Below are 26,977 nucleotides of genomic sequence, written 5' to 3' on the forward strand. Positions count from 1 at the left end.
AATACTATAATGTAAAATCCGAAGGAAGAACATCTAAAGAACTGGTTCGATGCAGGAAAAATATGTCAACAACATTTACGACGTCGGAACACGTTCGCACGACGAAAGCCTAGCAAGCACTGTTGGTATACCACAGTAAACATTCAAGTATCGAGAATCGTGCATTCATGCAATAAACACTGACTGTTGGTTCTTAATACATACAGCTGTTATATGTCACGAATTAATATTCTTGATAAGGCAGATAAAAAATGAACATTTTTGAAACATCTTTCCTACGAAAACACGAGTTAAATGATTTAAACGATACACGACATTTTCGAATAGATAAATATATAGACAAATTTCAAATTTTTTTTTCTATCACCTAACCGGCAGTTCCAAATAAAAATGTTTTATTTTTATTCACACCCTATTCTTCGAATAACATCCCATGAAAATACCATGGTCAACCATATTTTCAATTTCGATAGGACAAACGGTATCAGGATCCAAGAGATACTACGACTATATCCGATATTTCTAACAAGCTGAAAGCTCGAGTGGAAGCTCGAGTGGAAGCTCGTTTCATACATCCAAAGGTTTAGCTTCGATAATAAACGTTTACATGTTAGCGAATTTGAAATATGAACGAATCGTCATTTAGTTCGGTTCGTTTGTTACCTAAATGCTCTTGATATTGGACTTTCATTAGATGGACGATCCGCTTTCTCGTCTTTTCGATTGCTATTTGTTACTTTTCACTGATTGCGAGTATCCTTAAATTTTCAAAGCGATTCATTGTTCCTTTCTCCTTTTCGAAAAAGCAACGGATCGTTCATTTCACTTTGATAAATCATAGTACGATGGTTGGAAGCGTATTAATCTCACGAGTTATACACATACAAACACATATAATATATAGATTCAGCTGCTATCTCATGCTCTCTCTTTTCCCTCCTACCCGTTCTCGTGATAAACGCGAATGATCTAAAAACGTCCTCCTCACAAATCTTTACAAAGATAAGGAAAGAAATCGGAGTAAAATTCTCCGAGCGAATAATTCCATAATTTTCGTTACCATCTCGATCCTTTTGCAAACGATCGTTGACTTTCGGTGCAACAGGAAAGGCATCCGTGGCAGACGAGAATGAATTAGTAATCTCGTGCTAATCGTCGTGCTTACCAACAAGAGAGAAAGATAGATAGATAGATACATGGAGAAAGGGAGAGAAAGAGAGAGAGAGAGAATCGCTTTCGATTAACGTTGAAGGTACGAAGGAGAGGCTGGCGTTGCGAAGCAGTCATCTATAAGAGAGACGAGTGTAAGCGTTGTAAGCTACGTGACGAGCATACGAGAATTTGCTTCTAGAATTCCAGAGGTAACTCGATCTGTTATACAAATTCATCCAAAAGATATACCATTATTATAATATTTACCGATGACCGTAATTAAATGCGTAAATAAACCAAAAATTAATTTAATTTAAAAAATTGACAATTAAATAAAATAATAACAGTAATAATAATAATAATGATAAATAGATTTCTTTCAAGAAGAAATCAAGTATTTATCCGAAGACATCGTCGAAATATATCGATAATCGCTCTTTGCCCATAGTATTTGGAGAATGGATAAGTTTGCATTAGGGCTGAAGATTAAATGGACCGGCGCGGCGTTCCGTGTTTGGTGCCTCGATCGTTCGTTCAATTCGCGCCGGTACTCTCATGCGTTGTTGCATAATCCACACCAGAGTTATGTAGATCTGGGGCTTATCGCTCCAGGATTTCCATTCTGTCTCATTATTAATTTCCATGCGTTAAGCAGCTGGAACGGGCTTTAGTTCCGAACCGGCACATCGTTCTACAAGCCGTTTCGAAATTCTTCTCGCATTTCTACCAAATATGCGACATTCATTTTTCAAAATTACTTTTATACAAGCTACAATCGATAAGTATTTAATCTTAATTAATGCTTTTTTTGAAAACAAAAATAAAAAACAATCTAATCCAATAATTGCAATTCCAAATGAAATATTTGTATTATCTGATGTTTTGTAAAAAAAAAAAAAAAACGAGAACGTCTCAATTATTTTGATTATTTTTTTGATTTAATGCCATAGAGATTTTTGACTACTACGGATTGGATAAGTTTTAATTCAATGAACAACGAGAAAGAAAGAGAGATAGTGGGACGTCGTTATTGTAAAAGTTGAAGAACACTTTTGAACCAGCGCAGCGTTGAATATTATACGAATTCGTGTTTCGTGATAACTCGTTAAAAAAAGCTAGTACGTTTGACCCTACGATATCACAACAACTGCTTTTTTAACTTACGCACGATTTCGATTTTTCCATCAAAGATTTGCGGTAGTAGATTTGCGCTATGTTGTAATATAATGCATGAATATTATGCTATAATACACAGAAAGTGCAAACATGCAAAATTATGCAAAGCAATATTAGTTCTTTTCTATTCTCCATGTTACGTAGTACATGCACGTAAAAACGCAAAGTAGTCTAAAGTAAATCAGAAGATAAATGAGATAAAAAAATATATAATAGGTAGAATAGGAACACATCTCAACACACCTGGTCAGAAGCTGAGAAGAACGATGACTGAAAAGGGAAAGGGTTGTGAAAAGTTAAATTCATCGAAACAACAGCTTCTCGATCATTAAATGTTTTTTTTATGCATGTTACCCCTAGGGCGGTTCAAACATTCGATTATTACTATTTTTATTCTTTTAAACATTTCTTTGTCGAACTTGTAAACACATTGATCTTCGTAACAGTTTTTTTTTGTATTTACTATCAGTCTCCTTTGAGCATCGGAAGATGTAATAACGATATTAGATGAGTATTGCATTTATTTCGCGATCGCGTGCGTGTGTTGCTATGCAAATAAACGCATATGTGTGCGAGTGTGTGTACTGCTGGTGAGTAATATATATATGTACACACGTGTATATGCTGGTTTAACGATGACATAGATGTACATATTTGTACTCTTTAACACAACTGTATTTATTTTATGATAGTTCTTCATCAAATCTATGGTTAGAAAAAAAGACACATTTCAAAGGCTCCAATTCGTTTAAAGACAAACTGCAACGTCGGTGACAAATGATATAAAAAAATATAAGAAAATGAAAAGAAAAAGGCACGATAGCGATGACATCCTGTGAAAAAGTATGAAGGACAATGCGAGGAGGAGTCGTCGTTGAAAGGCTGCGAACAAAGCTACTCTCATACGAGACAGAGAAAGAGTGAGAGAGAAATAAAACTAGAGGGGGATATTTCGACGATAAGAAATCTGTATGCCCTCTGGGAGTGTAATTGTATGTTAATAATTATCATTGTGAAAAGACAAAAATATAGACCTGCTAATTTTTTCCAAAGTAAGGAGTGCAAGCGACACAAATAAATAGGCATAGGTAGAAAGAGAGAAAGAGAAAAATAGAAGTCCATTGTAATCCGCATGGTAGTCAGCGACGTTCACTTCGAACGGACGCTGGAAAGGATGGGAGAGAGAAAGAAGAGTAGAGGTGACGAAGAGCAGATAGCGAAGGAAAGGAAGTTAGGAGTGGGGGTGGTATGTTGGAAGGGGAAGAAGAAGAAGGTTCGAGGTAGTAGACCTACATATTCCGAGCGTGGCCAATGAGACGGCGCAATGTGGCGGACGAAACTGTGGACGGAGTGGGGTAAGAGGGGTGAAGGGGGTTGAGGAGGGGACCGAGGGCAACTCGGTGGCGCGCGACGCAACGCGAATCCAGTTGCTCGCGAGCATCCGTCAGTGTTCGAACATGGCCTCTCGTCGTTTGTCCGAAAGCACAAGTGCTGTTTTCTCCCCGCGCTTTGCGCTCATAGCGCTCGCGATAATTTTCATATTCGACGAATCTGCCGCTAAAACCGATCATGGTCTCAAAGTCGATACCGTTTATAAACCGGAAATCTGCGAGGTCCGCTCGAAAAAAGGCGACCAGCTGACCATGCACTATACTGGCACGCTTCAAGACGGTACCAAATTCGATTCAAGGTCAGTGGATAAGTCTTTTGCTTGACGAAGAAAAAAGGAAAGAAAGAAATAAAGAGCAAAAGAAAGATCGTACACTTTCGTGCGCGCGCATATCTTTTTTAGCATTCGCCTTTTTTTGAACTTTACTCCGAGATTAGATTCTACTCTCTTCGGGAGATTAATAACTTTACATTTTTAAATTAAAAATGAAATGAATTTTTCGGAATATATAAGGTTTTTTTTTCTTTCGATCACGCAATGATAATAATGGTGTATTTTTTAGACTCTTGCAATTATTGCTATTGGAGAGATTAACAATGAGAATCTTGGTGTGACGTCGTCTAACATTCGATTTATCGAACGTGAACATTCTATCCCGACGCAATTTTCCCGCGTTTATCAAAATGAGTGGTGCGTTCCTTCAAATTAGGTGATTCTCTCGTCCTTTTCGAATACTCGATCGATCATCTCACGGTTAATAACTCGCATTACATTTTTTTTTGTTCTTGAAAAAGAAAGCATACCCAATTGTAATGTCCGTTCTCTCCGTTTGGCATAATCTTTTTTATTAAAAATAAGTGCAACTCGTGCATTAGGATATATCGAATCAATTTTCAAGCATTTCGATCTATACATTAACGAATCTAGCAATTTGAAAAAAGAAATTATTGACGTAAGATCATATTCTTAGAAATAAGGTCATATAATTCTTCATTGTTATTAAATTTCCCCCTTTCTCTTTCTAGCTTGTCTCAATTTAAATTCCTTTCTTTTTTTACTTATCGTCGAACAATGGGAAAATGTATCCTAATATATATAATTTTGCATTTCGTTCAATGGGAATTTCGTACTTCCTCTCCCTCTCTCTCTATCTCTCCCCTTTTTTCTCTCGTTCTCTCGTACGCTTATTATAACGCGTTTGCTTCGGCGTTACGTACGACGATAGGAATATTCGATTATTTCAGCGATAAATTTGTAATTACCGCGGGTTTCATTTTCCAATGAACGTGGCCCAATCAATCTAGCTGGTCGCTAAGTTTCACACTGGATACTGCTTCGTCTATTGAATTCGGAATAATCAGAACTTCTCTGTTTGCGCTGTGATGAGTTTGCCTAGTGATACACGTCGACCGAGAACCCAAGAGTGCTGCTTTTCTAGATTGAAAAGTTTGCCAACGATAATTGAGAATTTCTTGTCCCACCTCTACATTCCTCTACCTTCTCTCTTCCTTTTCCTCTTTTAATACTTTTACCTATTTTCTCCCTCTCTCTCTCTCTACTCTTTACGCACGATGAGAATCTGAAAAAAGTATAAGAACTTTGTGAGCGGTTCGTTCGACTCCGAATCGATTCGAAAACGAGTCTCGACGGTTTAAATTCTTTTGTAGGCCGTTACGAGTACCGTTAAGCGGACACTGTCATGGTATAGTCGTTAGCTCGCATGATACTAAACTTGAAAAACGTTTCTCTGTAATCTCGAATAAAACTGTATACGACGACTTCTCACCTTGCCTTTCTAAACTTTATTTTTACCTAATCAGTTGTTTCTCTCGTCCAAAAGTAAAATTCTTAATAAGAACGTATCATAGGGAATTTGGACATCAAAAAAAGAAGTAGAACTTAATTTTACTAAGTTGGACGTTTCGTCCCTTTATTGGGACTTCTTCAGCAACTGGAAATTTTATTTTATTATTATTTTTATATTACGAAATATACATGAGACTCATACATTATAAAATATTACATGTTACCTTAATCTTTACAGTTCAGCGTCTTTTTTCTTTAAACAGACATACATTTTTAATTTTATTTTTAATATTCGAAATACAAAACATCTACACTTCGTTAAGTATTAATCCGTTATAATTTGAACACTCAAATAAACTGTTTCAATCTTGACTAGTGTTTATTAGTCTAGATATCTTCACTGTTAAGGTGTCCTCTATTACGGTGTTCTGTTTATTATAGTTAAATTTAAAAATTCCGTTATAGATGTTGTTTAAATTATTTGAATCTGTATTTTTACCTTCTTACGATTTTGTTCACATGATATCATTGATACGATTAGACAAAGACGTTTATCGTTCAGGTATATTCTTTATTCCTTTTTTACATTTTTTTTTCTTTTTAGTTTTCCTATAAGACACTAGTATTAGTGTTATATATTTTATCATTGCTTTACATCGATTGATATTCAATTGATAATAATATATTAAAGTTTGTTATAATGCATTCACATTTATATAATATAAATAAATACTTTTACAGTGAGTCATAGAAATATTTGTACCCGCCCTCGCTGTTAAATTTAAGTAATTGATTTTTATTTGTAATGCTAACTTTTAAAATTTTTTTACACAGAAATCTATTTTTAGATTAATTAACTTTCAAAAATTCACATATATAAATGTTATTGCAAGGAAATATTTTCTTTTTAGAGAAATTAATTTGACATAAATGATAAGGGAAAATTGTACTCGCAAGAGTATAAGTACCCACGCAAGATATAATCAAAATACAATTATTATTCCATTAGCCGAGACTCCATTTAACTGATGTGAGACACCCTGTATATCTACTGTTATAATTTTAACAGTACCTCGCGATAATTTCTGTTTATATAAAAATAAAATGATGAATAAATGCACGCTAGAAAGATGCAATAATTCTTATTTCAAGATGTAATCTTATTTAACGGTTAATGAGAGCTGGCGATCTGTAAAAACTTTCAAATGACACGGCTTTGTTTGATTGCACGAAGTATCAAATATTTACTTGCTTTCCGATAACAAAACTGGACGAGAATCTTGCGTGTACCGTCGCAAACATTGTTATCTTAATTTTTAATATAATATTAGAGAAGAAGAATAAAAATAATAAATTGAAAGTTTGTTATTATAAGAAAAATCAAGAGAATCTTTCTATCTTGCATTTATATCATGTGAAAGAGAAAAGAGAGAGGTAAGATACTTTTACTCTAAAGATAGTTTTCATAACAAGAAGAGCTCGTTCATTCCCTTAGATTAGCGGTTGCATCGCAAAAGGGCTAGCAAGAGGTCACTACCAGTGGCGAGTTGACTGCTTCTCAAGAGGGTGATAACGAGAAGCTCGAGTACGATAACGTTATCGAGTTTAGCGGGTAGTCTCTTTAGCGTGGATGGAAGTGTTTTCCTCTTTCTCTCTTCGTCGACACACAAAAGCATGTTATTATTCTTACTCGCCGTGTTTATCAATTTTTGAGCCCTATTTCTTCTTTATCCGTCTCTTACTCTTCCTCTTTCGCTTCCTTTTATTTCTTTTTTTTTTTTATCTTTTCTACTTCCTGTAATCTCGCCCGAGTCAAACGCGTCTATGAAACTAACGCGTTCGTCATCGTAATTACTGCGCGCGCGTGTGTGTGGTCGCTAAACGATCGCTGCGGTTTAACTGGTTGAAACGAGAATTCGCAACGTTACGACAGATCGATTAGAATTATAGTAGACAGTTTTGCTGACAACACTATGATTTAGGAGAACAAGTGTCTCTAACTAATAGATCTAAAAAGGCGAACATCCTCGAAAATTGAAATTCAATGAAGCGAAGCGGAAATGTCACCTACTTTCTCTTTTTTACTTTCACTTATTTAACATTTTGCGGAAGACCGACCCGCGTTCTTATACATCACCGTAGTTGAATTAGAGATTAGGCATAGTTAGAGATTACAGCCTTCTCCTATTAGTCCGACGTCGATATCAGTTAATTCGCTAGCTCGACGAAGCTCGCCATTGTCTTCCTCGTGCGTTCACTTGACACGTCGATCGATTAATTGAAATCCGAATAGAGCGTCGGCAACGCAAACGTCGATCGTCGTATTGAGCGATCATCGGACGCATTCAATTTTGTCCTGTTATCGCTGACAAGGATAACGACCCTTCCTATTAATACAGATTTAATCCACCAAGACGATATTGTCTTATATCACTTTAAATCACATCAACAAACATATGCAAATAATAATAAATTCGTCGATTCATTGTCGTAGCTAATCGAATAGATTATTCGGATAATTTTCATATTTTTTGGTCATCTGCCTTTAAGCCATAAACGTTGTACGATAAAGGGAATAAAACTGTTCGCGTTGATAGAAACAAGCAGCGTAAAGAAGAAAGAAAGAAAGAGATAGATAGATAACCGTGAAATAGCACTAAATTGATTTCGAAGCACGATGTTTTAAACTCGCAAACGGAAATTATCGAACGAAGCCGCGGGCAAGGCTCTTCCCCGTTATTAACTGCGTCGGAAAACGCGGCCACCCCTTCTCGATAGTAAGTGTAAACTGCGAAGCTCATCCCATAAACACGGAGCAGCAGCAGCAGCATAGCTCGCCTGTAACCAACCCGCCGTCTCTACCAACGTCCGGCAATACTCGTTCAGTATTTTACCCCAAAACCACCAGACTCTAGCCATTTCTACGCTACCCCTATACCCTTTTTCTTTCCTTATTTTTTATTCTTTTCTACTCTCTCTCTCTCCGCTATCCTGGAAAAAGGAGCTCTCGCGCGAGTGAATCCGTTCGCGAGTAGAGATGATTCTCCTCCGAGTTCCTCCCTTCGGTTTATTTACCGTTTTCCCTTCGAAAGTTCTACGTCTTAGGCAACGATCCGAAGACGAACCGAACGGTGCTCCTTTCTTTAACAATTCTTTATCTTTATTCTTCTCTTGCCTTTTGCAATCAAATTATTTTCACTATGTTCGTAACAATAATACAAACTTTTACGTTTGAAATATTAACGCTAACTAACAATGTGTACGTAAATATTACAATGTTAAAATAATGAATATGAAGAATTAAAAAGATGCAATGAACGAGCAAACATATGTACATAAGTCGAGTAAATATAAATAAACATTATGTTGGAACTTGAAAAGTCCAGCATCAAAGATGTTAAGAAGACGACGTTGATCTCGATGGAAAGCCAGTGTATTTTTAATTAAGAAACAAGGCCTATCATGCACATATATACACAGAATGCCAACGGCTTGAGTAGAAAACATGAGAACGTTGGCCCGTTTTCTTCTACAACGGTACTAGATTTAATTAATGCCAGCTCGTCTCTCTTTCTCTCTCTTGCCTTCTTCCTACCCCTCTCCCACGCTTGTTGAAGAGGGTAAGTAGGGAAAAGTAGAGAACGGAAAAGAAAGGTAAAGGAACGAAAAAAGAGGTAAACGATGAAGAAAAAGAGAGAGATGGTATAGGCGGTGGTAAATGTTTTTCCTTGTGGAAAAACCTACATAAAGAAGCTACGTTGCTGGTTCCTAGTCGGACGAACAGGAAAAGAAAATGTCGATAGTTTTAGGATAAACGCATTCCTCATTTTCTTTTTGCGTACATAAGAACTCTTAATGAAAAGTTCATGAAACGTGAATTAAACAAGTCAATCTACAAATGTTGAAACATAACGTTAGTTCAATTAACAAGATATTTCTCTCTTCTTTTCTATGTTTTACATTATCTTTCATTTCTTTTACCATCGAATCATTAGCTTTTTCAAGTAACAAATCCATCTTACGTTTTTTTTTTTTTTTTTTTAATTATCTTTATAATAAAAAGAAAAGAAAAAGACTTGTAATATTTCCAAGAACAACGAGAAACATTTTACCTTTTCGCAATTATTGCATTCACGACCTTCTTGTTTTGATCACTGATATGTATATTAATTAATGCATATTTTCCTCAATGCCGTTACGAAGGAATAAATACTATTTTCCATACTGACATAATAAACCAGTTCTCGACTCTCTCTCTCTCTTTCTACTTTTGTTTTATCCATTTACTTAACTTTCCTTATTTCACATAATACTTACACACTCTCTCATTTTATTCTTGTTAGCTTGATGTGAAAAGTCAATCGAGCATGACGTACTTATACTCTCGCTTAACGTTCGTCAGTCATCGAACGTTCTTATTTCATTCACATTCTAAGACGTTGCATTCCCTTGTAACTTATATATATATATATGAATTATATTCGTTTTATCAATTGGAAGGAATATTACGTATCCAGAATTCCTAGTCAATCGATACGACAATTCCTATTGGATTTCGGTCATAGTATAATGACTAGTATGCTTCCATACTTTTCACTATCTTCGACTCTTCGATATATCGTCGATATATGTAGTATATATGTATATGTATATCTATTGTGCTTGTTTTGAATAGCCTGGCACAAATCACTCGGACCTACCACCTACATCGTCGCGGCCATTACGCCCTCGCATAAATTTTCACGTTCGAATGAGAGAAAGCTGTGATAAAGCGACAACAATGAGGAAGAGGAAAGTGGCAACGATTTCGTGCTTACGACAGGACCTTATCGAATTGGCATAGCGTGCATGTTCATCCGTGTTCGTTGCTTAATTAAGTCGCATTGTTTCTTAGAAATCGAACGAAGTTTTAAGCTTTCAACGGATCCAATGACTTTCTTATATTCCAAATGTTTTCGTCATGTTCGATCGAAGTCCTATCATTGATTCGCTGCTTATTAGAAAATTTTTATTTCATATTTTCACAAACGATACATTGTTTTTTTAATCTTTGCTATATGCAATTATAAAAATATTATTCTTTAGTTAATCCTATCGCGTTCTTATCGCTTTGATTGCTAAGTTTATGTTCGTCTTTTGATGCTAAAAAATATTAGATAAAAAGTAACATAAGTGTTACGAACCGTTGTGCGTGTCAATTGACTCATGCATGCACGCACGCACGAGTTTACTTCCACATTACGTGCTAAGTATTCTTGAGATACTTTATATGCAGGCTGCAGTCTCGGGGCACAACGTGACCTCATCACTTGGACATCATGCTATTTCTCTTCTATTAAAAAACTACTTTCGTTTCGAAAACGACTGTTCTATATTCCCAAAATATTATCTTATTTTGTCATTGGTCGTTTCTAAAAAAATTCACCTTTGAAACGGAGATCCTTTTCTATTTTTTCATTATTAAGAATAAAAGAAGAGAAACTTTTTGATATCCCTGTTATATCGCTTAAATCAAATAATCATTGTCAATATAATTCAGTACCGAAATCGTAAAAGAATCAGCTCAAACGTCTGCGAATAAAAATGCTTATTTAAATAGCAAGAATTATTATCATCGTCTTGATCTATTTATTCTTTTACGTCGAGACCAGAGAATCGTTGAGCGTTCTTTTATAATACAGATTGAAAAGGTTAAAAGATTTCTTTTTTATCATCGAGACATATTGATTGTAAGGAATTATAGGATGTTTAAAATTAAGCACGAAACGATTTATCGCAATCTACGTAAGAATTGGGCAAAACGAAATGACATCTTTCTTCGAAAACGATAAGTCAATAAAGGTCGACGATTTTTCATGCTCAGAAAGGAAGCAGAGGGAGAGAAGCAAAGGCGCGAACTGGAGTGAATTAGGAAAGGTTCGGGATGCAAGGGTAGCTGAACCAAGAAAGCCGTAGTACAGGGAAGAAAGGTGTAAGGAAAAATAGGAAGGATCCGCTGAGTTTGCTCCCACGGGATATCGGACTTCCACCCTTGACGGCCTGTAATGCTATCTTTCCTGAGTTCTCGTTCCTTCGGTAAACATCTCACGTTTTCGATACTTCGATTCGAAAATATATCCAAGCGTTTTATAAATAAACCTTTGGTCGAAAGAACTACATTTCCTAACCGATATTCAATTATTATGTCTAGGATACAATCGCGCTATTTCGGTTAAAAATGATGACACGAATGGTTATATCTACGTTTATTTTTGGCAAATATGAAATCGTCCATCCGATCGAAGATTATAAAGTAAACAATGTTCGTGTTATAACTTTTGTGTAAAAACTATGAATAAAGAATATACACGTGGTGCGTGCATTTATGCGTGTTTGCGAAGAGACGAAGCGAAGCCCATCGAGAAATTCTTTGATCGACGAAGCATCGAAAATCGGTTGGATAAAGTTCACTAACGCTTCGTTCGATACATAACATTCTCTATGACTCTTGACAAGTGACGCATATCGACGCTGCTACCTTTGACTTTTCACGTCATATTTTTCTTTTATTCGCATTCGCCAACTTTTTCATAGCAAATAACTATAGCTATCTACCTTTGCTTCAGGATTAGCATGAAATAATTAACGACTCTTCCAACCGAGTAACTCTACTCTTCTCCATCATCCTCATTTTGTTATCTCACTTTTCTTTTTCTGCAACGTGTATTTCTAATATATCGTGTATTATAATATGGATTTATCTAGTATTTAGTTAACTTTATCTTCTACGAAGCTTATATTATATTGAAATTCTCTTCTTTATATTTATAATACATTTTTTCTTGAAAAATCTGAAAATTAAAATAAAACAAGTAATTGTAAGATAAATGAATTCGCTTGCTTGGTTTATATAGAAATATAAATGACAAGTGTTATTTCCGATACGTCTCGATTATCAATACAGTGACTCAAGATAATTATAATTTTGCAGCAAAAACGTAACATCCAATCATTAAAAGATAATATCGGACTTATCATATCAGTGGCAAACACGACACACGTGTATGGAAGTTATAGATTTAATACCAAGTGCCTAACATTAGGTCGGTTATTTTAACAGATCGGGACGGCTTGTTATCTTCTCATTTCTCGATTCGTATTCCCAAAGATAGATCTTTTAATATAATCGGAAACGATCAATATGCTGCAGGTTTTCAAATGAATAGTGACTACCAATCGTCTCTTCGTGTTATTACGCTACGTTTTATTCCACGTCATGCTGTTTATACAATCATAATCGGAACAATCAACTGCTATTATCATTCATATTCGCTTTTAAATTTGTTTCAACAAAATGAATTTGAAATATTTATCAAAATATAACGCATTAAAAGAAAACTATTTTGAAAAAGGTGATGTGTTTTAGGAATATTCTTAGTCGAAAGCAATAACTTTGATGATCGAAAAGATGTATCAAAATAGTAGAAAACTCGTCGATCCGGTGTAGAACGCTCGGTAGAACGATTTCAAGGAAAGTGCCGGAAGGCGGTTTACGCTTCGGTTTACACACGAGCCACTTGCACTTTTCTCTCGTTAGTTGCTCTTCTCGCTTTCGTATAGTTTCTTTGAGCCCTCCTTTTCGTTATTCCAGCTCGTAGCTAAGCGTATAAGTAAATATGTAATATTGCCTCGTTACCTTCGCGTCGATCAACATCACGAAACGTTGACAACGTTATCGATCTATTACGTAACCAATTCATTGGAAAATAAAAGGCTTACAGCTTCTCTCGTCTGCCATAAACAAAATACTCGTTTCAATCTGACGCAATACCGATGCAATCCTTACAAAATTCCGATCAAACTTTTTTCTTTTTGTCATATATTCCACGAGTGTAATTTTGATTTCGCACATTGCCCGGTTTTATGGATAGCATTTCATAGAATAATTCCCGGGCAAACATACGTTTGACGCGTTGCGGAAAATTACATATACCAAAACGACAGCGACGTACTCGACGGATTAATGCATCGTTTGTACTATGAGGTTGGGTAGGTCGTTATAAATTCGGAGATTTTATATCGTAGGATATAACATATCTCCTCGTCGAAAACGAACGAAAAATTTGCTACGCGCTCGGCGACCCTCTTCCGACAATGCCGTTCGAATTTTAATGAGAACTATTATCCTCCCGATCATCATTCCTATTATTAATAATTCCATTGAAACGATACATTCCTGATTTATCGGTTGCCATTTGATTATCGATAAAATAATTAATTTCCGTGTGGCCGCGCGATTTATGCATTTTAATGATCAAATTAATACCAATAGCGAGAAATCATATTCTAGTCAACGTCAAAGAATCTATATTTGTAAGTTTTGCGTAGCGATGGAGCACCCATTTGAAAATGCAGTTTGAAGATTTAAAGGAAAAGTTATAATTTCGATGAGAGTCCGATTGAAAGAACAAAACGAGGGCAGGGGTCTTGTTGGAAAAGTTTATAAATCTTTGGAAGAATGATTATCGGCCTGCCATTATGGTTCGCGACCGACTTTTTGCTAACCATAACTCGATCGAACTTTCGTGCCAGCGATAAAAGATCGCGTTAACGAAGAAAAAGAATAAGAAGAAGAAGAGGAGGAGGAGGAAGTAGAAAAAGAAGAAGTAGATGAAACAGGTTGCAACTAACGAGTATCACCGGTCAAATTATCGAACACGTTTGCAGACCTCCCATGAACTGGCTTCTTGCCGTTTACTTTTTCTTCTTTTATAAGCACGTGATCATCGATTTTATTTCTTTTTTGTTTACAAACTCGTGTGCGCTGAGGTTTCACGGATAACTAACTTGAACGAAAACTTGGCGAGTCTCGAAATCGTAAATACGATATAACTTTTGAAAATTCGTTACATTTTGTTAAAAACTTTTTTACAAATTTGTTTTTTTCTTATTTATTTTGTTCTTTTCAAATACAGTAATGTAAAAGGGAAACAATGAGGATAATAATAGGACCAAGCCATAACCGTGTTAATGCTTCTCGAAACAAATAATTCGTCAGATGTGTTCGCAACTAGTACAACTCATACGTCCAATGCATCATTGTACTCGGTAACGTTACCTCGTAACGTTACTTACCTTTTCATACAACTTCTGTATAAAAATACGCGTTAATTTGCCGATCCTAAATTACGTATAGCTACATATTGTAAAAGATAAATAATCTTCAATATTGATATCTCACTTCTCAAATAAAAACTGTCAAAATTTAATATGGATTTTATACATGAAATATAGCTACAGTTTTTGTATATAAAATGAATGTAAAAATTGAGAAATAAGTCGGTAATTAAAAATTGTACATAAAATAGATCTACCAAATCCCAAGATAAGAGAGATAAGAGAGAAAAAAAGGTGGTTAAAAAAAAATAGTTAAAGGGTAGAAAAAGTTGAGAAGCAGGATAGCTCGATGGTGCTTGCAAAGAAAGCAAGAGGAGAGGCGTTTACGCTCTAGACGAAAAGTCGCGATTGCGAATCGCAGAATCTTGTGCTTTCCTAGTGCTTTTAACGAAGAGGAATGGAAAGTAGAGAAGAAGAAGAAGAAGAAGAAGAGGAAGAAGAGGGAGAGAGAGAGGAAGCTAACGAAAAAGAGAGAGAGAGAGAGAGAGAGAGAGAGAGGCAGTGCGGCATGTTGATTAAGGGTACATAAAAGCTTTCCGTCGTAAATTCTCGCGGAATATGGCGCCCGTCATTTCTGTGTTTCACGATAGCGAGAAATCTTTCTTCCGCGTTCCCGTCGTTTTGAGAGTTTCCATCCGACCGTGCCGATGCTGCTTGAAATCGTCGTGAACACCTGCACGAAGGGCTCAAAGCTACGAAACGTTATGTTTGCTTCTCTTCTCTCACTATGTACGAGTATGTAAGTATTTACTTACATACATACGTGTACTATGTACAAAAAGTATGTTATTCGCGTTGCTCGCGTTACGATACTTGACTTTTTCTTTGATGACAAAAGTGAAAAAAGGCCAATCACAAATATAAGGGACCAGAATTTATCCAACTTAACGATCATTTTCGTATTCAATTTTTTAGTTTATGGGCATGATGGCACAAAGGTTCGTCGACACTTGGGCAGAAACATAGTGCCCTTGATGTATTCCAACGAAAAGAAATCGTGGTGAGCAGAGCAGCATTGGAGCGTCGTATTTTTCCGGCACGGCCGATTCAACCTACACATAGTATAACGTTCAGATATCGACAAATATCCAAATATATATGTGCTAGAGTACCATCTCCGTGGCTGTGAAATCAATATCCGAGAATATACTAGGACGCTTCTAGAAAGAACTGGGTTAGCCTCTTTACATCCGCCGTATTATTCTATCAGACACTTACAATGCACAAGTAAATGCATCTTTTCATGCATTTCCAGTAATATTGCGTTTGATTCATCGGCTAGTTTATATTGAATAATTCAAATAAAAATAATCAAATAAATTAGTTGGAAAATCTCATTAAAATTGTAGACGATGTTAATATATAATATTGTATGAAATAAATGTAATCGAAGGTCGAGGAGGTCTTAAAATCGGAAGAAAAGAGAAACGTAATATTTTTGAGAATAACTGAAGGGTTCGATGTTCCTCGTAAAACGACTAGACTGGCGGCGGTTGGACCGAACGGACGGCGATTAATTTGGCGAGCAAAAAAGTCTTGTCTCAAAGGAGCTTAGAAGATGGAAACGCCGATGGAACAGCCGATGGAAACGCCGGTGGAATGAAATCCCGCGGGCCAGGAAGTACGGTGAAAAGCTTCGAAAGGCGTACCACGGTTGGCAAGTCCCTCTCTCTTTGCTTCGGGATGGCAAGAAATCGCTTTATGAACGCGCTGACGACCGCGGATTGTTACCCGAAGACTGTTTTTATCTTCTTTCCCTTCTCTTTCGTCTCGTCTCGTTTCGTCTCTTCTTTCGAAGCCCGCGGCTTCAACTTCGAATGCTTCCGAACGCCGGTAAAAGCAAATTGGAGGGAAACGTTATTGCTCATAACGGAAGCTTCTTGTCCACGAAGACTATAAGAAAGATTGGAAGAAGAAAGTCTTCTTTATTTTCTCCACTCTCTAAATTAAAAAGACAAAATGCCGAGCGCGCAAAAAGTAAGAAACTTCGGTGCGATTCTACAACTGGAAGCTTTAAATTACTTTACCAAGTAATTACAATGAAATGAAAAGTACGCAAGCGTACAGATTAGAATGTCGGCGTACCACCATGACAACGATGATTATCCTATCTTCCGTCACACTTTTTAATTAGCCTTATAACCAAGGTAACCAACTAGAAGCTTTCTACTATATCTTTCTTTAAGTTGTGTTTCTTTTTCCTCGGAGATCAAAGAAAAATATCAAATCAAGAAGATTCATTGAAAATAACGCGGTAAATCTCGAATAATGTACGTTAAAGCTTTCAGAAGACTCTCTCTCTCTCTCTCTCTCTTTCTTTGCGGCTTTTACGTCAATCTCTTTCGGAAAATGACAAAGTACCGAATGGCCTTCGTGAAATCTTTCCGGAAAGGGAAAGAAAATTTGTCTTCAATCTTTTACACATTTATTTTGATTTGTAAAATTCGAATAACTTATAAATCGTTCGCATGAATATTGTCGATTATGGCAAGATAAAAGAAGGAAGAGTTACAGTTTAGCTGTTAGAATTCGAAACGACACAGCTGTAATTTTGGTTAACGTTAGCAGAAATTCTCGCAGCGCTATGCAAACCGATATTGTCGTTTTAACGAATATCGCGATGCCTAGGATGGATAGATGTGCATGCTCGTGTTACTAACGGCACTACCGAGGATTATTATCCGGTGCCGTCTGTCCTCGACAAAGCGGATGATAAAAGTGCAACTTTTATCCTGCGAAATTCAACACTGATTATAGAAAAAAAAAAAAGTAATTTTTAATATTTCAATCTTTAAATTATTTCATACGAGAAAAATATCGATAATTGCTCGGTCAATAGTAAAATATTTTTCCAAATGATTTCTAATTGATTTGCAATTTTAAAAAGAACGATCGTTAATGGTCGCGTTTATTGCAAAACTCGATGCAAATTAAAACTCGATACTATACGAATGACCATTTCCAATGTATAATTAAAGGGTAAATAAAGAGTAAACTATTAAAAAGCTTTCGTTACTCGTGAAAAATGTATTTTATCATTTACATCAAGGATAAAAACAAAAAATAATAAATCGGAAGAAAAGAAATTCGCAACCGATGAACATCCGTATAATTAATGAAATAATATTAAAAATATATAAAAGAGGAAATTTAGGTAAAGCGTATATGACCGGTATACTTAGATTAGTTTAGCCTTCGAATGTTGCGACCCAAAACGCGGGACAAGCTGCATCGTGCCGCATCGTATCGCACTGGTCCGCGTGCGTCTACCTTCTGATTTTAACTTTACCTTAACTTTGTCTTAACTTTCTTCTTAGAAGCTAGACTTGGATGAACGCTCGCATGGTAATGTAATGATTAATCTTTCTTCAGTTATAAGTTAAGAGCAAGTTCGAAATAAGTTTTCCCTCTGAAACATTAATATACCAAAGCGCGCATCAATTAACGCTAATGCATTTAACCTTACTGATAATATAATAAACGAACGAAAAGAATTCAAGGCAAATCATTAATTTTCCATTATCGATTAGCACGGCAATCAAAAAAGATATTGTTGCGCCGTTTTCGTCTAGTTGTATCGGATACTTGAATAATTTCATCTCAGAAGAATCGTCCTCAAAATTTCATTCGACTAATGAGAGTGTTCGAAAGTAAGAAAATCGAATTATTTCGAGAAGACTTATCGATTTTCCGATATTTTTCATTATATAGAAGGATCGAAGCTACGATACGAATTCTTTTTAAATTGCTAAATTACGTCGAATAATTTAAAGAACTTTGTTATTCCAACGATTTTATCGAAAGTCCCTGGTGGAATTATGACAAATGAGTGGCATACAAGGACCTGATTTCGGAAAACGTAGCAAATAATATAATATTTAAGTGCAAATACGTTTACGTTTGAAATGTGATTCCCTGTATAGAACTGTTAACGAAATAACGCATTATCAATTATATTTCCGTTGCAATGTTCATTATTTTTTGGTTATATCTGTTAGTAATTCAGTTCGTATGTTTACATTTTTCAGCGGGAGACGTCTGTAACTTGGCATGCAACGGAGCAATTCTCCGTTTAATCGCTCGCAGTCCCTATTCCTGTCCCTCCTACTTTTCTGCACCATTACTATACGTTGCGAAGCGAATACACGGTTCCGCTTAATTAAATACTTCAAGTTTAATTAAACAGTACTCATAAGAGAAAACACGGTGTACGCGATATACATAGAATATGTTCAACCGCACAAAACAATATATGTTATTAACCGAAGATATTGCAAGCACGGTGTTACGTAAATAATAGTATCGCGTTAAGTAACAGCTATTTATTCCGCTTATCGCTTAATTAACTATTCCCGATCGGTGGTAGCGATGCTATTAGTACGATTTATGTTCGCCCACTGTATCAGTTTGTACGTAAATATATCTGATATTTATAAATACAGATTTCAACGTTGCATTATGTTATTTATCGGAAACAATTAATGTGCGTAGAATAAAACTTAAGTCTCGAAATATTTAAGCGTCGACGAACGGTCACTATCTTTTGTAGGGAATATGTTGAAACGTAATAGTTATACGTGGGAACGTGCTATCCGCGTAGGATAAATCGACGAAGCAAATAAAACAATAAAAATGCTTGTTGCCCGAGAGTATATCGAATACGAAATACGTTAGCTCATCCAGCCGATATCCCCGGAGCCATATTAATTTGCCGAAGTTACATTATTTTGGGAGAACGGCGCGCGTACGCGTTCAGAATTTATCGGTTAGTTAACGCCGCGCAGGATTTCATAGAGAAACTCGCTTGAATAGCCGAACAAGGTACTCGATCGATTATATCTTGTCGTTCATTGGAAATACGCGCGGTTCGAAACTACCTTTTCCTATTATCATTTCAATCTATATCGTTATTCCTTTATATTTTTTGTTTGTTTGGAAGAAGAAAAAAAAAGAACAAATTTTGCATCAACGTGACGACGAGAACGGTTATTGTCGACAAACTTTGCTACTTACTCTATTAAGATTATCTCTCTCTCTCTCTCTCATTTTTTTTATAGAGTTTAGCAGTAAAAGGTTTCCCTTGTTTTAGTCGCATACCTACCACGTTAGCTACGTACGTGTCTTCTTCGCGGCTCGATTTTCCAAAAAGAGCATAAGATATAGGAAAGAAAATGCAACCTCGGCTGGATGTAATCTTGGGAAATGGCGAGAGACGAGGCGATTTGTAAAGGAACTTAAATACGACGGCGCGATTGAGTCACAATGAAACCGCGTTTCTACCGACGTATCTAAGTAAACGAGTCTAATAAATAAAACGTATTTCTTATGGGGGCGGGGAGTCTTTTTTTTTTTTTTTTTTTATACGCTTTCTTCGTAGCTATCCTTTACGTCTGTCTCCTTCGAAACCCATCGCTAAGATTTTTAGAAGTACATTCTTTCAACTACTCTTCTTTCCAACGTCGACAACGACATTTTCTTTCGAGTAAAAAATAAAAGAAAGAGAGACCACCGGCTTGTGAGATACCTACGGAAGAAAATGATTTCCTTTCTTCTCTTGTCTCTTCTTCCACATTCTTCCGCTTTTTCCTCGTGTGCTTTTCGTCTTCCAAGTTCACATTTCGTTTCGTTCCTTCAAAAACACAGTTGCGACCTCCCGACGAGAAATGCTTAAGTGAACCCTCGTGTAAAAGACAAACTACTTCGCTGTATATATGAACTGTATAGAAACGTGTTCCAAAGAGTTATCTATTAAGAGATAGCGTACTATTTCCAAGCGATAAATTCGATACAAGCAGATTACACAAATTTGAAGTATTTATATTTCTATGAAACAATGCAACGTGTATTAGCGAAGAGAACGAAAGCAAAACAGAAAATAATATATATGTATAAATGGAAAATAACAATTTAATTCGGACGACTAACCAACACAAGTATACATAAATCTATTTTTTACATATGCATACACGTTCCTCGCATTTATATGAATTAACCCTTTCTTTCTTTCGCCAGAACAAGCATTATTATTTAAGAAGGTATGGGTCACCGGAGTCTCGAGTATTTGAGTTTAGATTCTCGTTATATAGTAACTGTATATCCGAGCTGTTAAAGGAGAAATACGTTATCCCGAGTACTTGGAAGGATCGTTAATTAACAGTGTAGTAATAAGAGATATTCAAAATTCATGTACCTCTTGACAGGATAGAGAAAGCTTTGAGAAACGTTCTAGTAACTAATTCTCCTTTTCTATTGCATAATCTCGACCGAATGACGATCAAGTTACTGTCATAAAATATATCCTCATTTTCTATAATCGGTATTTCATATTAATGAAATTGTTTGATAACATTTAGCAAATAATATGAAAAATGTTGTTTCCATTCTTTAATTTGATAATTTGTTTCGTTCGTTTTAATTTCCGTTGATGGTTTCTTAGCCGCTGTTGTTATTCCAAGTATAGCGAGTTCTCGTTTTCGTTGTCTTTGTCGCTTTCTCTTAACTCGAAGATTTTTCAATCGCGCCGAGTGTTCGTACTTCGAGCTCCACCTTCGACGTATCCAATTTAACTTTTCCTCGTCGACTCTCTTCGTTCTTTCCGAATGAGACAATAAGAATTTTTCTTTCCCATCCCCTGACACATCCAGGAGAAAACGAAGACCTCCAAAGTAAAGCTTGCTAAGTCGGTCGACGAGAAGAAAAGAGCTCGTGAAACTTTTGTCTCCGTTTACCTTTTCCGCGGAGAACGCCTCCTCCAACTATTATAATCAATTTCTTCCGACAACGAACCGTCGAATTTACGTATTATATATTCTTTGATTATTTCAAGGAAAGAGAAACGCAGCTGGACATCCCAGAAGGTAGTTTAATTAGCAAAGGAAATGATTTCTCGATCATTAAGCAACCTGCCGTTTCGGAATTGTCTAAGGTTCCATAAAAAGACAATGGCCAAGCCACGGTCGCGTCGTCCCCGATGACGATGGAGGAAAGACAATAACAAGACCTGGATCCATCTCCCTTTTCTCCCCTTTATCCCTCTTCCACAGTATTCCCATTTTGATTCCTCAAAGAGAAAGTTAAGGAGAATTTTATACAACCAAACTGCAATCGCTCGTTCTTATGGTTTTAAAATTCTATATAATAACGTCTCTGGTGGAAGAATTTTACCGAAATATACATTCTCGTAAAATCAAAGGCAACGTTTTATGACACTTGTTGAAATAACGCTTAGACGAGAACAGAAAAGGTGTTGGAGAAAAAAGAAGAAAAAAAAAAAAAAAGAGAGAAAGATAACGATGGCAAAGGTAAATCTAAAGGTAAAGGAGAAAGATAAAGTGACGTAAGAGTGGGAAGCATGCACGGGGGACGTGCGAAAGAGCTCTTACGATTATTACCTTTACGAAAACTGCGAGAGCAGGTGCGACTACGACGTCGCGTCTGATACACGAGCAAGCTGCGAAGATTCCATGCAGCAGTGCTTGCGTTTCCTTGACTTTTCCCGCTGGGTGTAACGCGAAAGTCCTTGAGAATTGCAAATGTTTCATCGTCGATTTCTATCTCTTTCTCTTTCTTTTTCTCTCTCTTCTTCTTCTTCACTTCTTTACCAACTTCTCATCTCTAATGTTCGTTCACTTTGAAATACGAAACTACTGTCCCGTTTATGCTATAGAAAATATGAAAAGTTTATATGCGTTGTCAGCATACTACGTCCTAATGTTACTTTTCTTTTTCGTACGATTTTCTTAGACGAGTTCAAGCATGCTAGAAAAAAAAAATAAGTACTATTTAAGATTAAACTTAACGATAAAATCGAATAAAAGTAAATAGATAGATATACCGTAACTACATGTGCATCGAAGCAAAAACGATTATGCCTCTTTCAAAACTTCGACTTGAAAGAACTTTTTATTCGATTACTTCCACGATAATGGTTATATACTCTTTCCAAATACCTTAGTAGAGGATTATCGATAGAAAAAAAAGAAAAAAAAAGAAAATCATTCGAAACGTTATCGTTAGGTTGTTTTCAAACCACTTTGGATCCTCCACCAAAAGGGTAGCTCGAGGATCACCGCAGATTTAGCGTATATGAAACTATACGCATCCCATGATGTTTCATTGTACGTTTTTCCTGACTTGCGCATCGAAATAGTCATTTTTCGTTATTAACGCGATCGAAACGATCTATCTATCGTTGGAAAAAGAACAAAAGTGGCTCGATATCGGAGGTTCTGTTAGAAAAAGGAAATAAATGAGGAACGGGACGCAAAGGGAAGGAAAAAAAAATCCACGCCACGTAAACGCATAACGCGTAAAACGCGTAACGCATTTTAAAAGGCGTTACGCGATCGAACGAATCCATCGAAACACGGCTGCTGGCTGGATGACATCAACCGATTCCATTTTGTCCATTCTCTTTTTTTTTAGCTATCGTTTTGCAAGGACGCTCGTTGACGGAACTGAATTCCTGCTCTTCGCTCGACGGCAAATATGAATTTAATGGCAACCGAGGGGTGTCCGAATCGCATCCTACGTACGACGACGACGACAACGACGACGACGACGACCGCGTTGAAATTGCATCGCACCGTTGCTCCAATAAAATCGGCTCTATGCATCGTTTCGTTCTCTGATGATGAGAAAAAATCACTCTGACAGCGCATAAAAGTTTCAAAGTGGATACGGATGCACGTTCATATTTACTTTTTTTCCCTACCTAGGAGACTACTAGCTATTAATATCGTTCTGCGAGAGTTTACTTCAAAATACCTCGCCTATTTCGGATTATTTGTTTTTCTCTCTTCTACCTAATATGCATAGATATTGATCAAAATTTTTATGATTTTGTATTTGATCGTAAAAGATATAAACGGAAACTATCCATATCGTATTATATTTTACAAACGCTCCAAATCATATTTTCTTTAAAACGATCGAAATTTTCGAAAAATTCATTATTCTATCTTCAAACGTTACAACTTGTTTCGTCTTGCTAGAAATGTCCTCATTTGCAACGCTAAAACTAACGGTATCCTACGTCTATCAGGAAGTAAACCGGCGGCAACATGCTTCGAACAAAATCGAGTATCTTAGCTTCGTCTATAAGGAGAGATCCTGCGAGGAGTAGGATTTTACGAAGGAGTCTAGTACAAAAAGGTCCTACTGAGATTAAATTCAATTGGGTGGATTAAACGCGAGCACGATCGTGCCGTAAATTCCAGTCTCTCCCGTTTTCTACTCGAATGCTTCCCCTGCCCTCTAAATACTACTAGAAGTCTAGCATCCAGTAGTAGCAGGTAAATGTATATTTAGAAGCAAAAACTTAACTCCCAAGAATCTTTGAGAACTTTATCGCGCATTTCTAGCATATAAATAGAAAGAAGGTGAAGAAGAAAATGAAAAAGAAAAGAGTAGAGGTATAAGGTGTATAAGATATGAAAAAAGGAAAAGGAGGAAAAGGAAAAGGAACACGGTAGAAACGAAAAGAGATTCATCTGTGGTCGGCGAAGGCTCTTTTTCCAAGAGGTACCAGGGAACGAATGAGCTTACAAGCCTCTCCGACGGAAGTTGGGCATTGTGGCCATGTTAGGATTTCCCATGCGAGGCGTACGTTACGTTAAGTTACGTTACGTTACGGCGCACCATGAAATATGCAACGCTATCTGGTACCGTTGCCGCAACACTCTGGCGATCCGCACCCTATTTCCAAGCAGCCCACAGCCGGAGCCCACCCTCTGACCATCAGTACAAGCTGATAGGGTAGAAACCTTACCGCGCCGTTCTTCCGTTCTTGGCCTCGGTTCCTTCGAATCAAAGGCAACTTCCTTTCCTCCAAGGCTTTCAAATCCATATCGACTTCCTAACTACCGTGCAGAAACTAATTTTGCAATCGAGCAAATCGATGCATCGCGTTTGCGAGCAACCTCGACTGACCTAACGAGCTCGAATTTGTGTAAATCGTGTGTGTCTCTCTCTCTCTCTCTCTTCCTTTTTCAGCCCACACACAGCCATGCAACGTTCTCTCTGTCTCGTACGACTCGTTACGCGCTGCTGCAGCTGGCAACAGATAAGGACGCAGTCTATAAATTAATTAGTCCAACTCTCTAAGACCCAAAAGCCGCATGCGCATAGGAACGTCCTATCTAAATCTGCATTAAGCCACCTAGCAGCCTAGACAAAATTTACAACCTTACCTCGCTTCTCGCTATTCTTCTCTCACACCCTTCCTTTCAAAATCCAAGATTCGACCGGCGAATCCTTTCTTCTCTTAACTTTTATCAAATTTGTGAAAGGTATTAAAGAAACCCGAATAGACGGCAGTGTTCTCGGTTTAAAAAAAAAATATACGACGAAACCTCGTGAGAATTTTTCTCATCATTTCTATTTCTCCGATCCGACCATGGGAATTTATGAATGCCTTCTGGATTACGAATATCTCTGCTATGCACGAATATAAGGTATTACAAGACTAAGAAGACGTTCCTGAAAAATGTTCCACCCTTCCTCATTCCCCAGAACCTCCCCAAAAACCATCCCCAAGAACCGATCTTCTCCCTTCTTCTGTGTCGGACATATTCATTTTATCGCGCGTATCCATCACCAACGAGACGTTCCCTTAATCCGTGACTTAAATCGTGCTGACAGCTTCTAACGTTTTACTCGCTCAACGTCATTAATGTGAATATACGTAAATCAACGTAGAATACGGGTATTAACAAAAAATATGACCTATGGGAAGGGGTATTGCCAAAAGAATAAATTAGGGCGATTGACAAAGTTCAGATTTATATTATTTTATGATAATAAAAACGAGGAGAATATTAAAAAGTAGATTCGCGGATAGAAAGGAAGAATAAATTTGCGAATACTTGTTTTGCGTAACGATAAATAAGCGATTCATCTCGCTTCATCACACATCATCGACGAGCGTTTGTACTTTCTACTTTTTTTTTTCATTTTTTATCAATTTAAATATAACATATATCGCATCATCGAAGGATAGCATTCCATACTTTTTCATCACGTTCGATGTCATTAGCAAAACAATGAAAAAGAAAATAGGATGAATTCGCTCGCTAAATTTGGAGTATATTTTTTACCCATTTCCTGCGAGTAGGAGGAGGTAGAAGGAACAAAAAAACTGCAGTTTGTTCTTCCGCTCGGAAGAAGTTCGCGTATCCCAGATGACTCATATTGTGTAAGACGTTTAATGGTGCAGTAAATTCTGACGTTGGTGGGTATAGGTATTCGACTCGTTTCTTCTTGCGCACGAGCTAACGGCACTTTAAGGGAGCCGCTCGAGCGAACGTTAAAAATGATGTAACGGGGCCAACGTTAAGCGTTACAACAAGTTTCGCGATCATAATGTTTCACGATGGGAACGTAACACGCTTGATTTCTACTCTGTTGCTTCGTCAAAGGACTGACTTATGACGAGTCAATTATTTTTTTATTCAAATACATCTAAGTAAGTGTCTGTGTTTTCAAGAAGATGAATTCGAAGCTATAGAGAAATAGAAAAAAATAATAGGAGAGTATTATTAGCTTTGTGAAGAATTCGTCGATCTCTCCGCTCCTCCTATGAATATATGCGGGACTTCGATACGTAAGAATTTTGCGAAAGGGACAAGAGCTGATATATATGTACTACTGGAAAAAGTATAAAGAATAAATTTAAATATCGCCCGACTCCTTTGATATGTTAACAAGACCGACTCCGACCGGGTGGGGTGACCGAAACAGCTACGGTAAAATTCTTTGATAGCGATATCATCCTTCACAACCTTTTTCCATCCTTTTCTCTCGTCCCGGTTCATACTACTCGTGTATTATTTCTGGCCTTTATGGTTTAAGAGCTCGCCCGTCCCGCGATTTATGTTTTCTCTGCCGTCGCTTTCCACCTGCGCGCGCGCGAATATATGCAAATGTTATCCCTTGGAACGAGCCGAGAAGCTTTCTTTTTTTCTTCTACCTAGGTACCAGCTCGCACTTCATCCCTTATTCGTCTTTTACTATTGTGATAAGAAGAATAATAGGAAAAAGGGAAATAAGTATAATGGGTATTAGAAACGAGATTATTAGCTTCCTCTTTCAATACAATTTATACAAACTTCTTGCATCGTTATCATTATTATTATTATTATTAGTATTTTGAATACTGCTATTACTATTATCTCTTTTGATTGAGCTTTTATTTTGCTTTAGTGCGCTTACGTTAGCAACGATAGCAACGAATAAATCGACCTAAAGTTTATTTTATCGTCGCTTTCTCATTTATTTTTGTTGAAAATGACTCGTCGA

General features: G+C 36.7%; 1 protein-coding gene across 2 annotated transcripts in view; it reads left to right on the plus strand.

Moving 5' to 3' along the window:
- Positions 1-3,739: 3,739 nt before the first annotated feature.
- The window catches only part of LOC106783863 (FK506-binding protein 2), a 28,961-nt gene continuing 5,723 nt past the window's right edge, over positions 3,740-26,977 (plus strand). For both annotated transcript variants that reach the window (XM_014742791.1, XM_014742799.1), the window contains exon 1: positions 3,740-4,018. In XM_014742791.1, coding sequence (XP_014598277.1) covers positions 3,786-4,018 — 233 coding nt within the window. In that variant the 5' untranslated portion in view covers positions 3,740-3,785. The remainder of the gene's footprint in view (positions 4,019-26,977) is intronic.

This window comes from Polistes canadensis, unplaced genomic scaffold, assembly GCF_001313835.1.
Source record: "Polistes canadensis isolate GaletaPanama2010 unplaced genomic scaffold, ASM131383v1 scaffold_1, whole genome shotgun sequence".
In the NCBI taxonomy this organism is placed as follows: Eukaryota; Metazoa; Arthropoda; class Insecta; order Hymenoptera; family Vespidae; genus Polistes; species Polistes canadensis.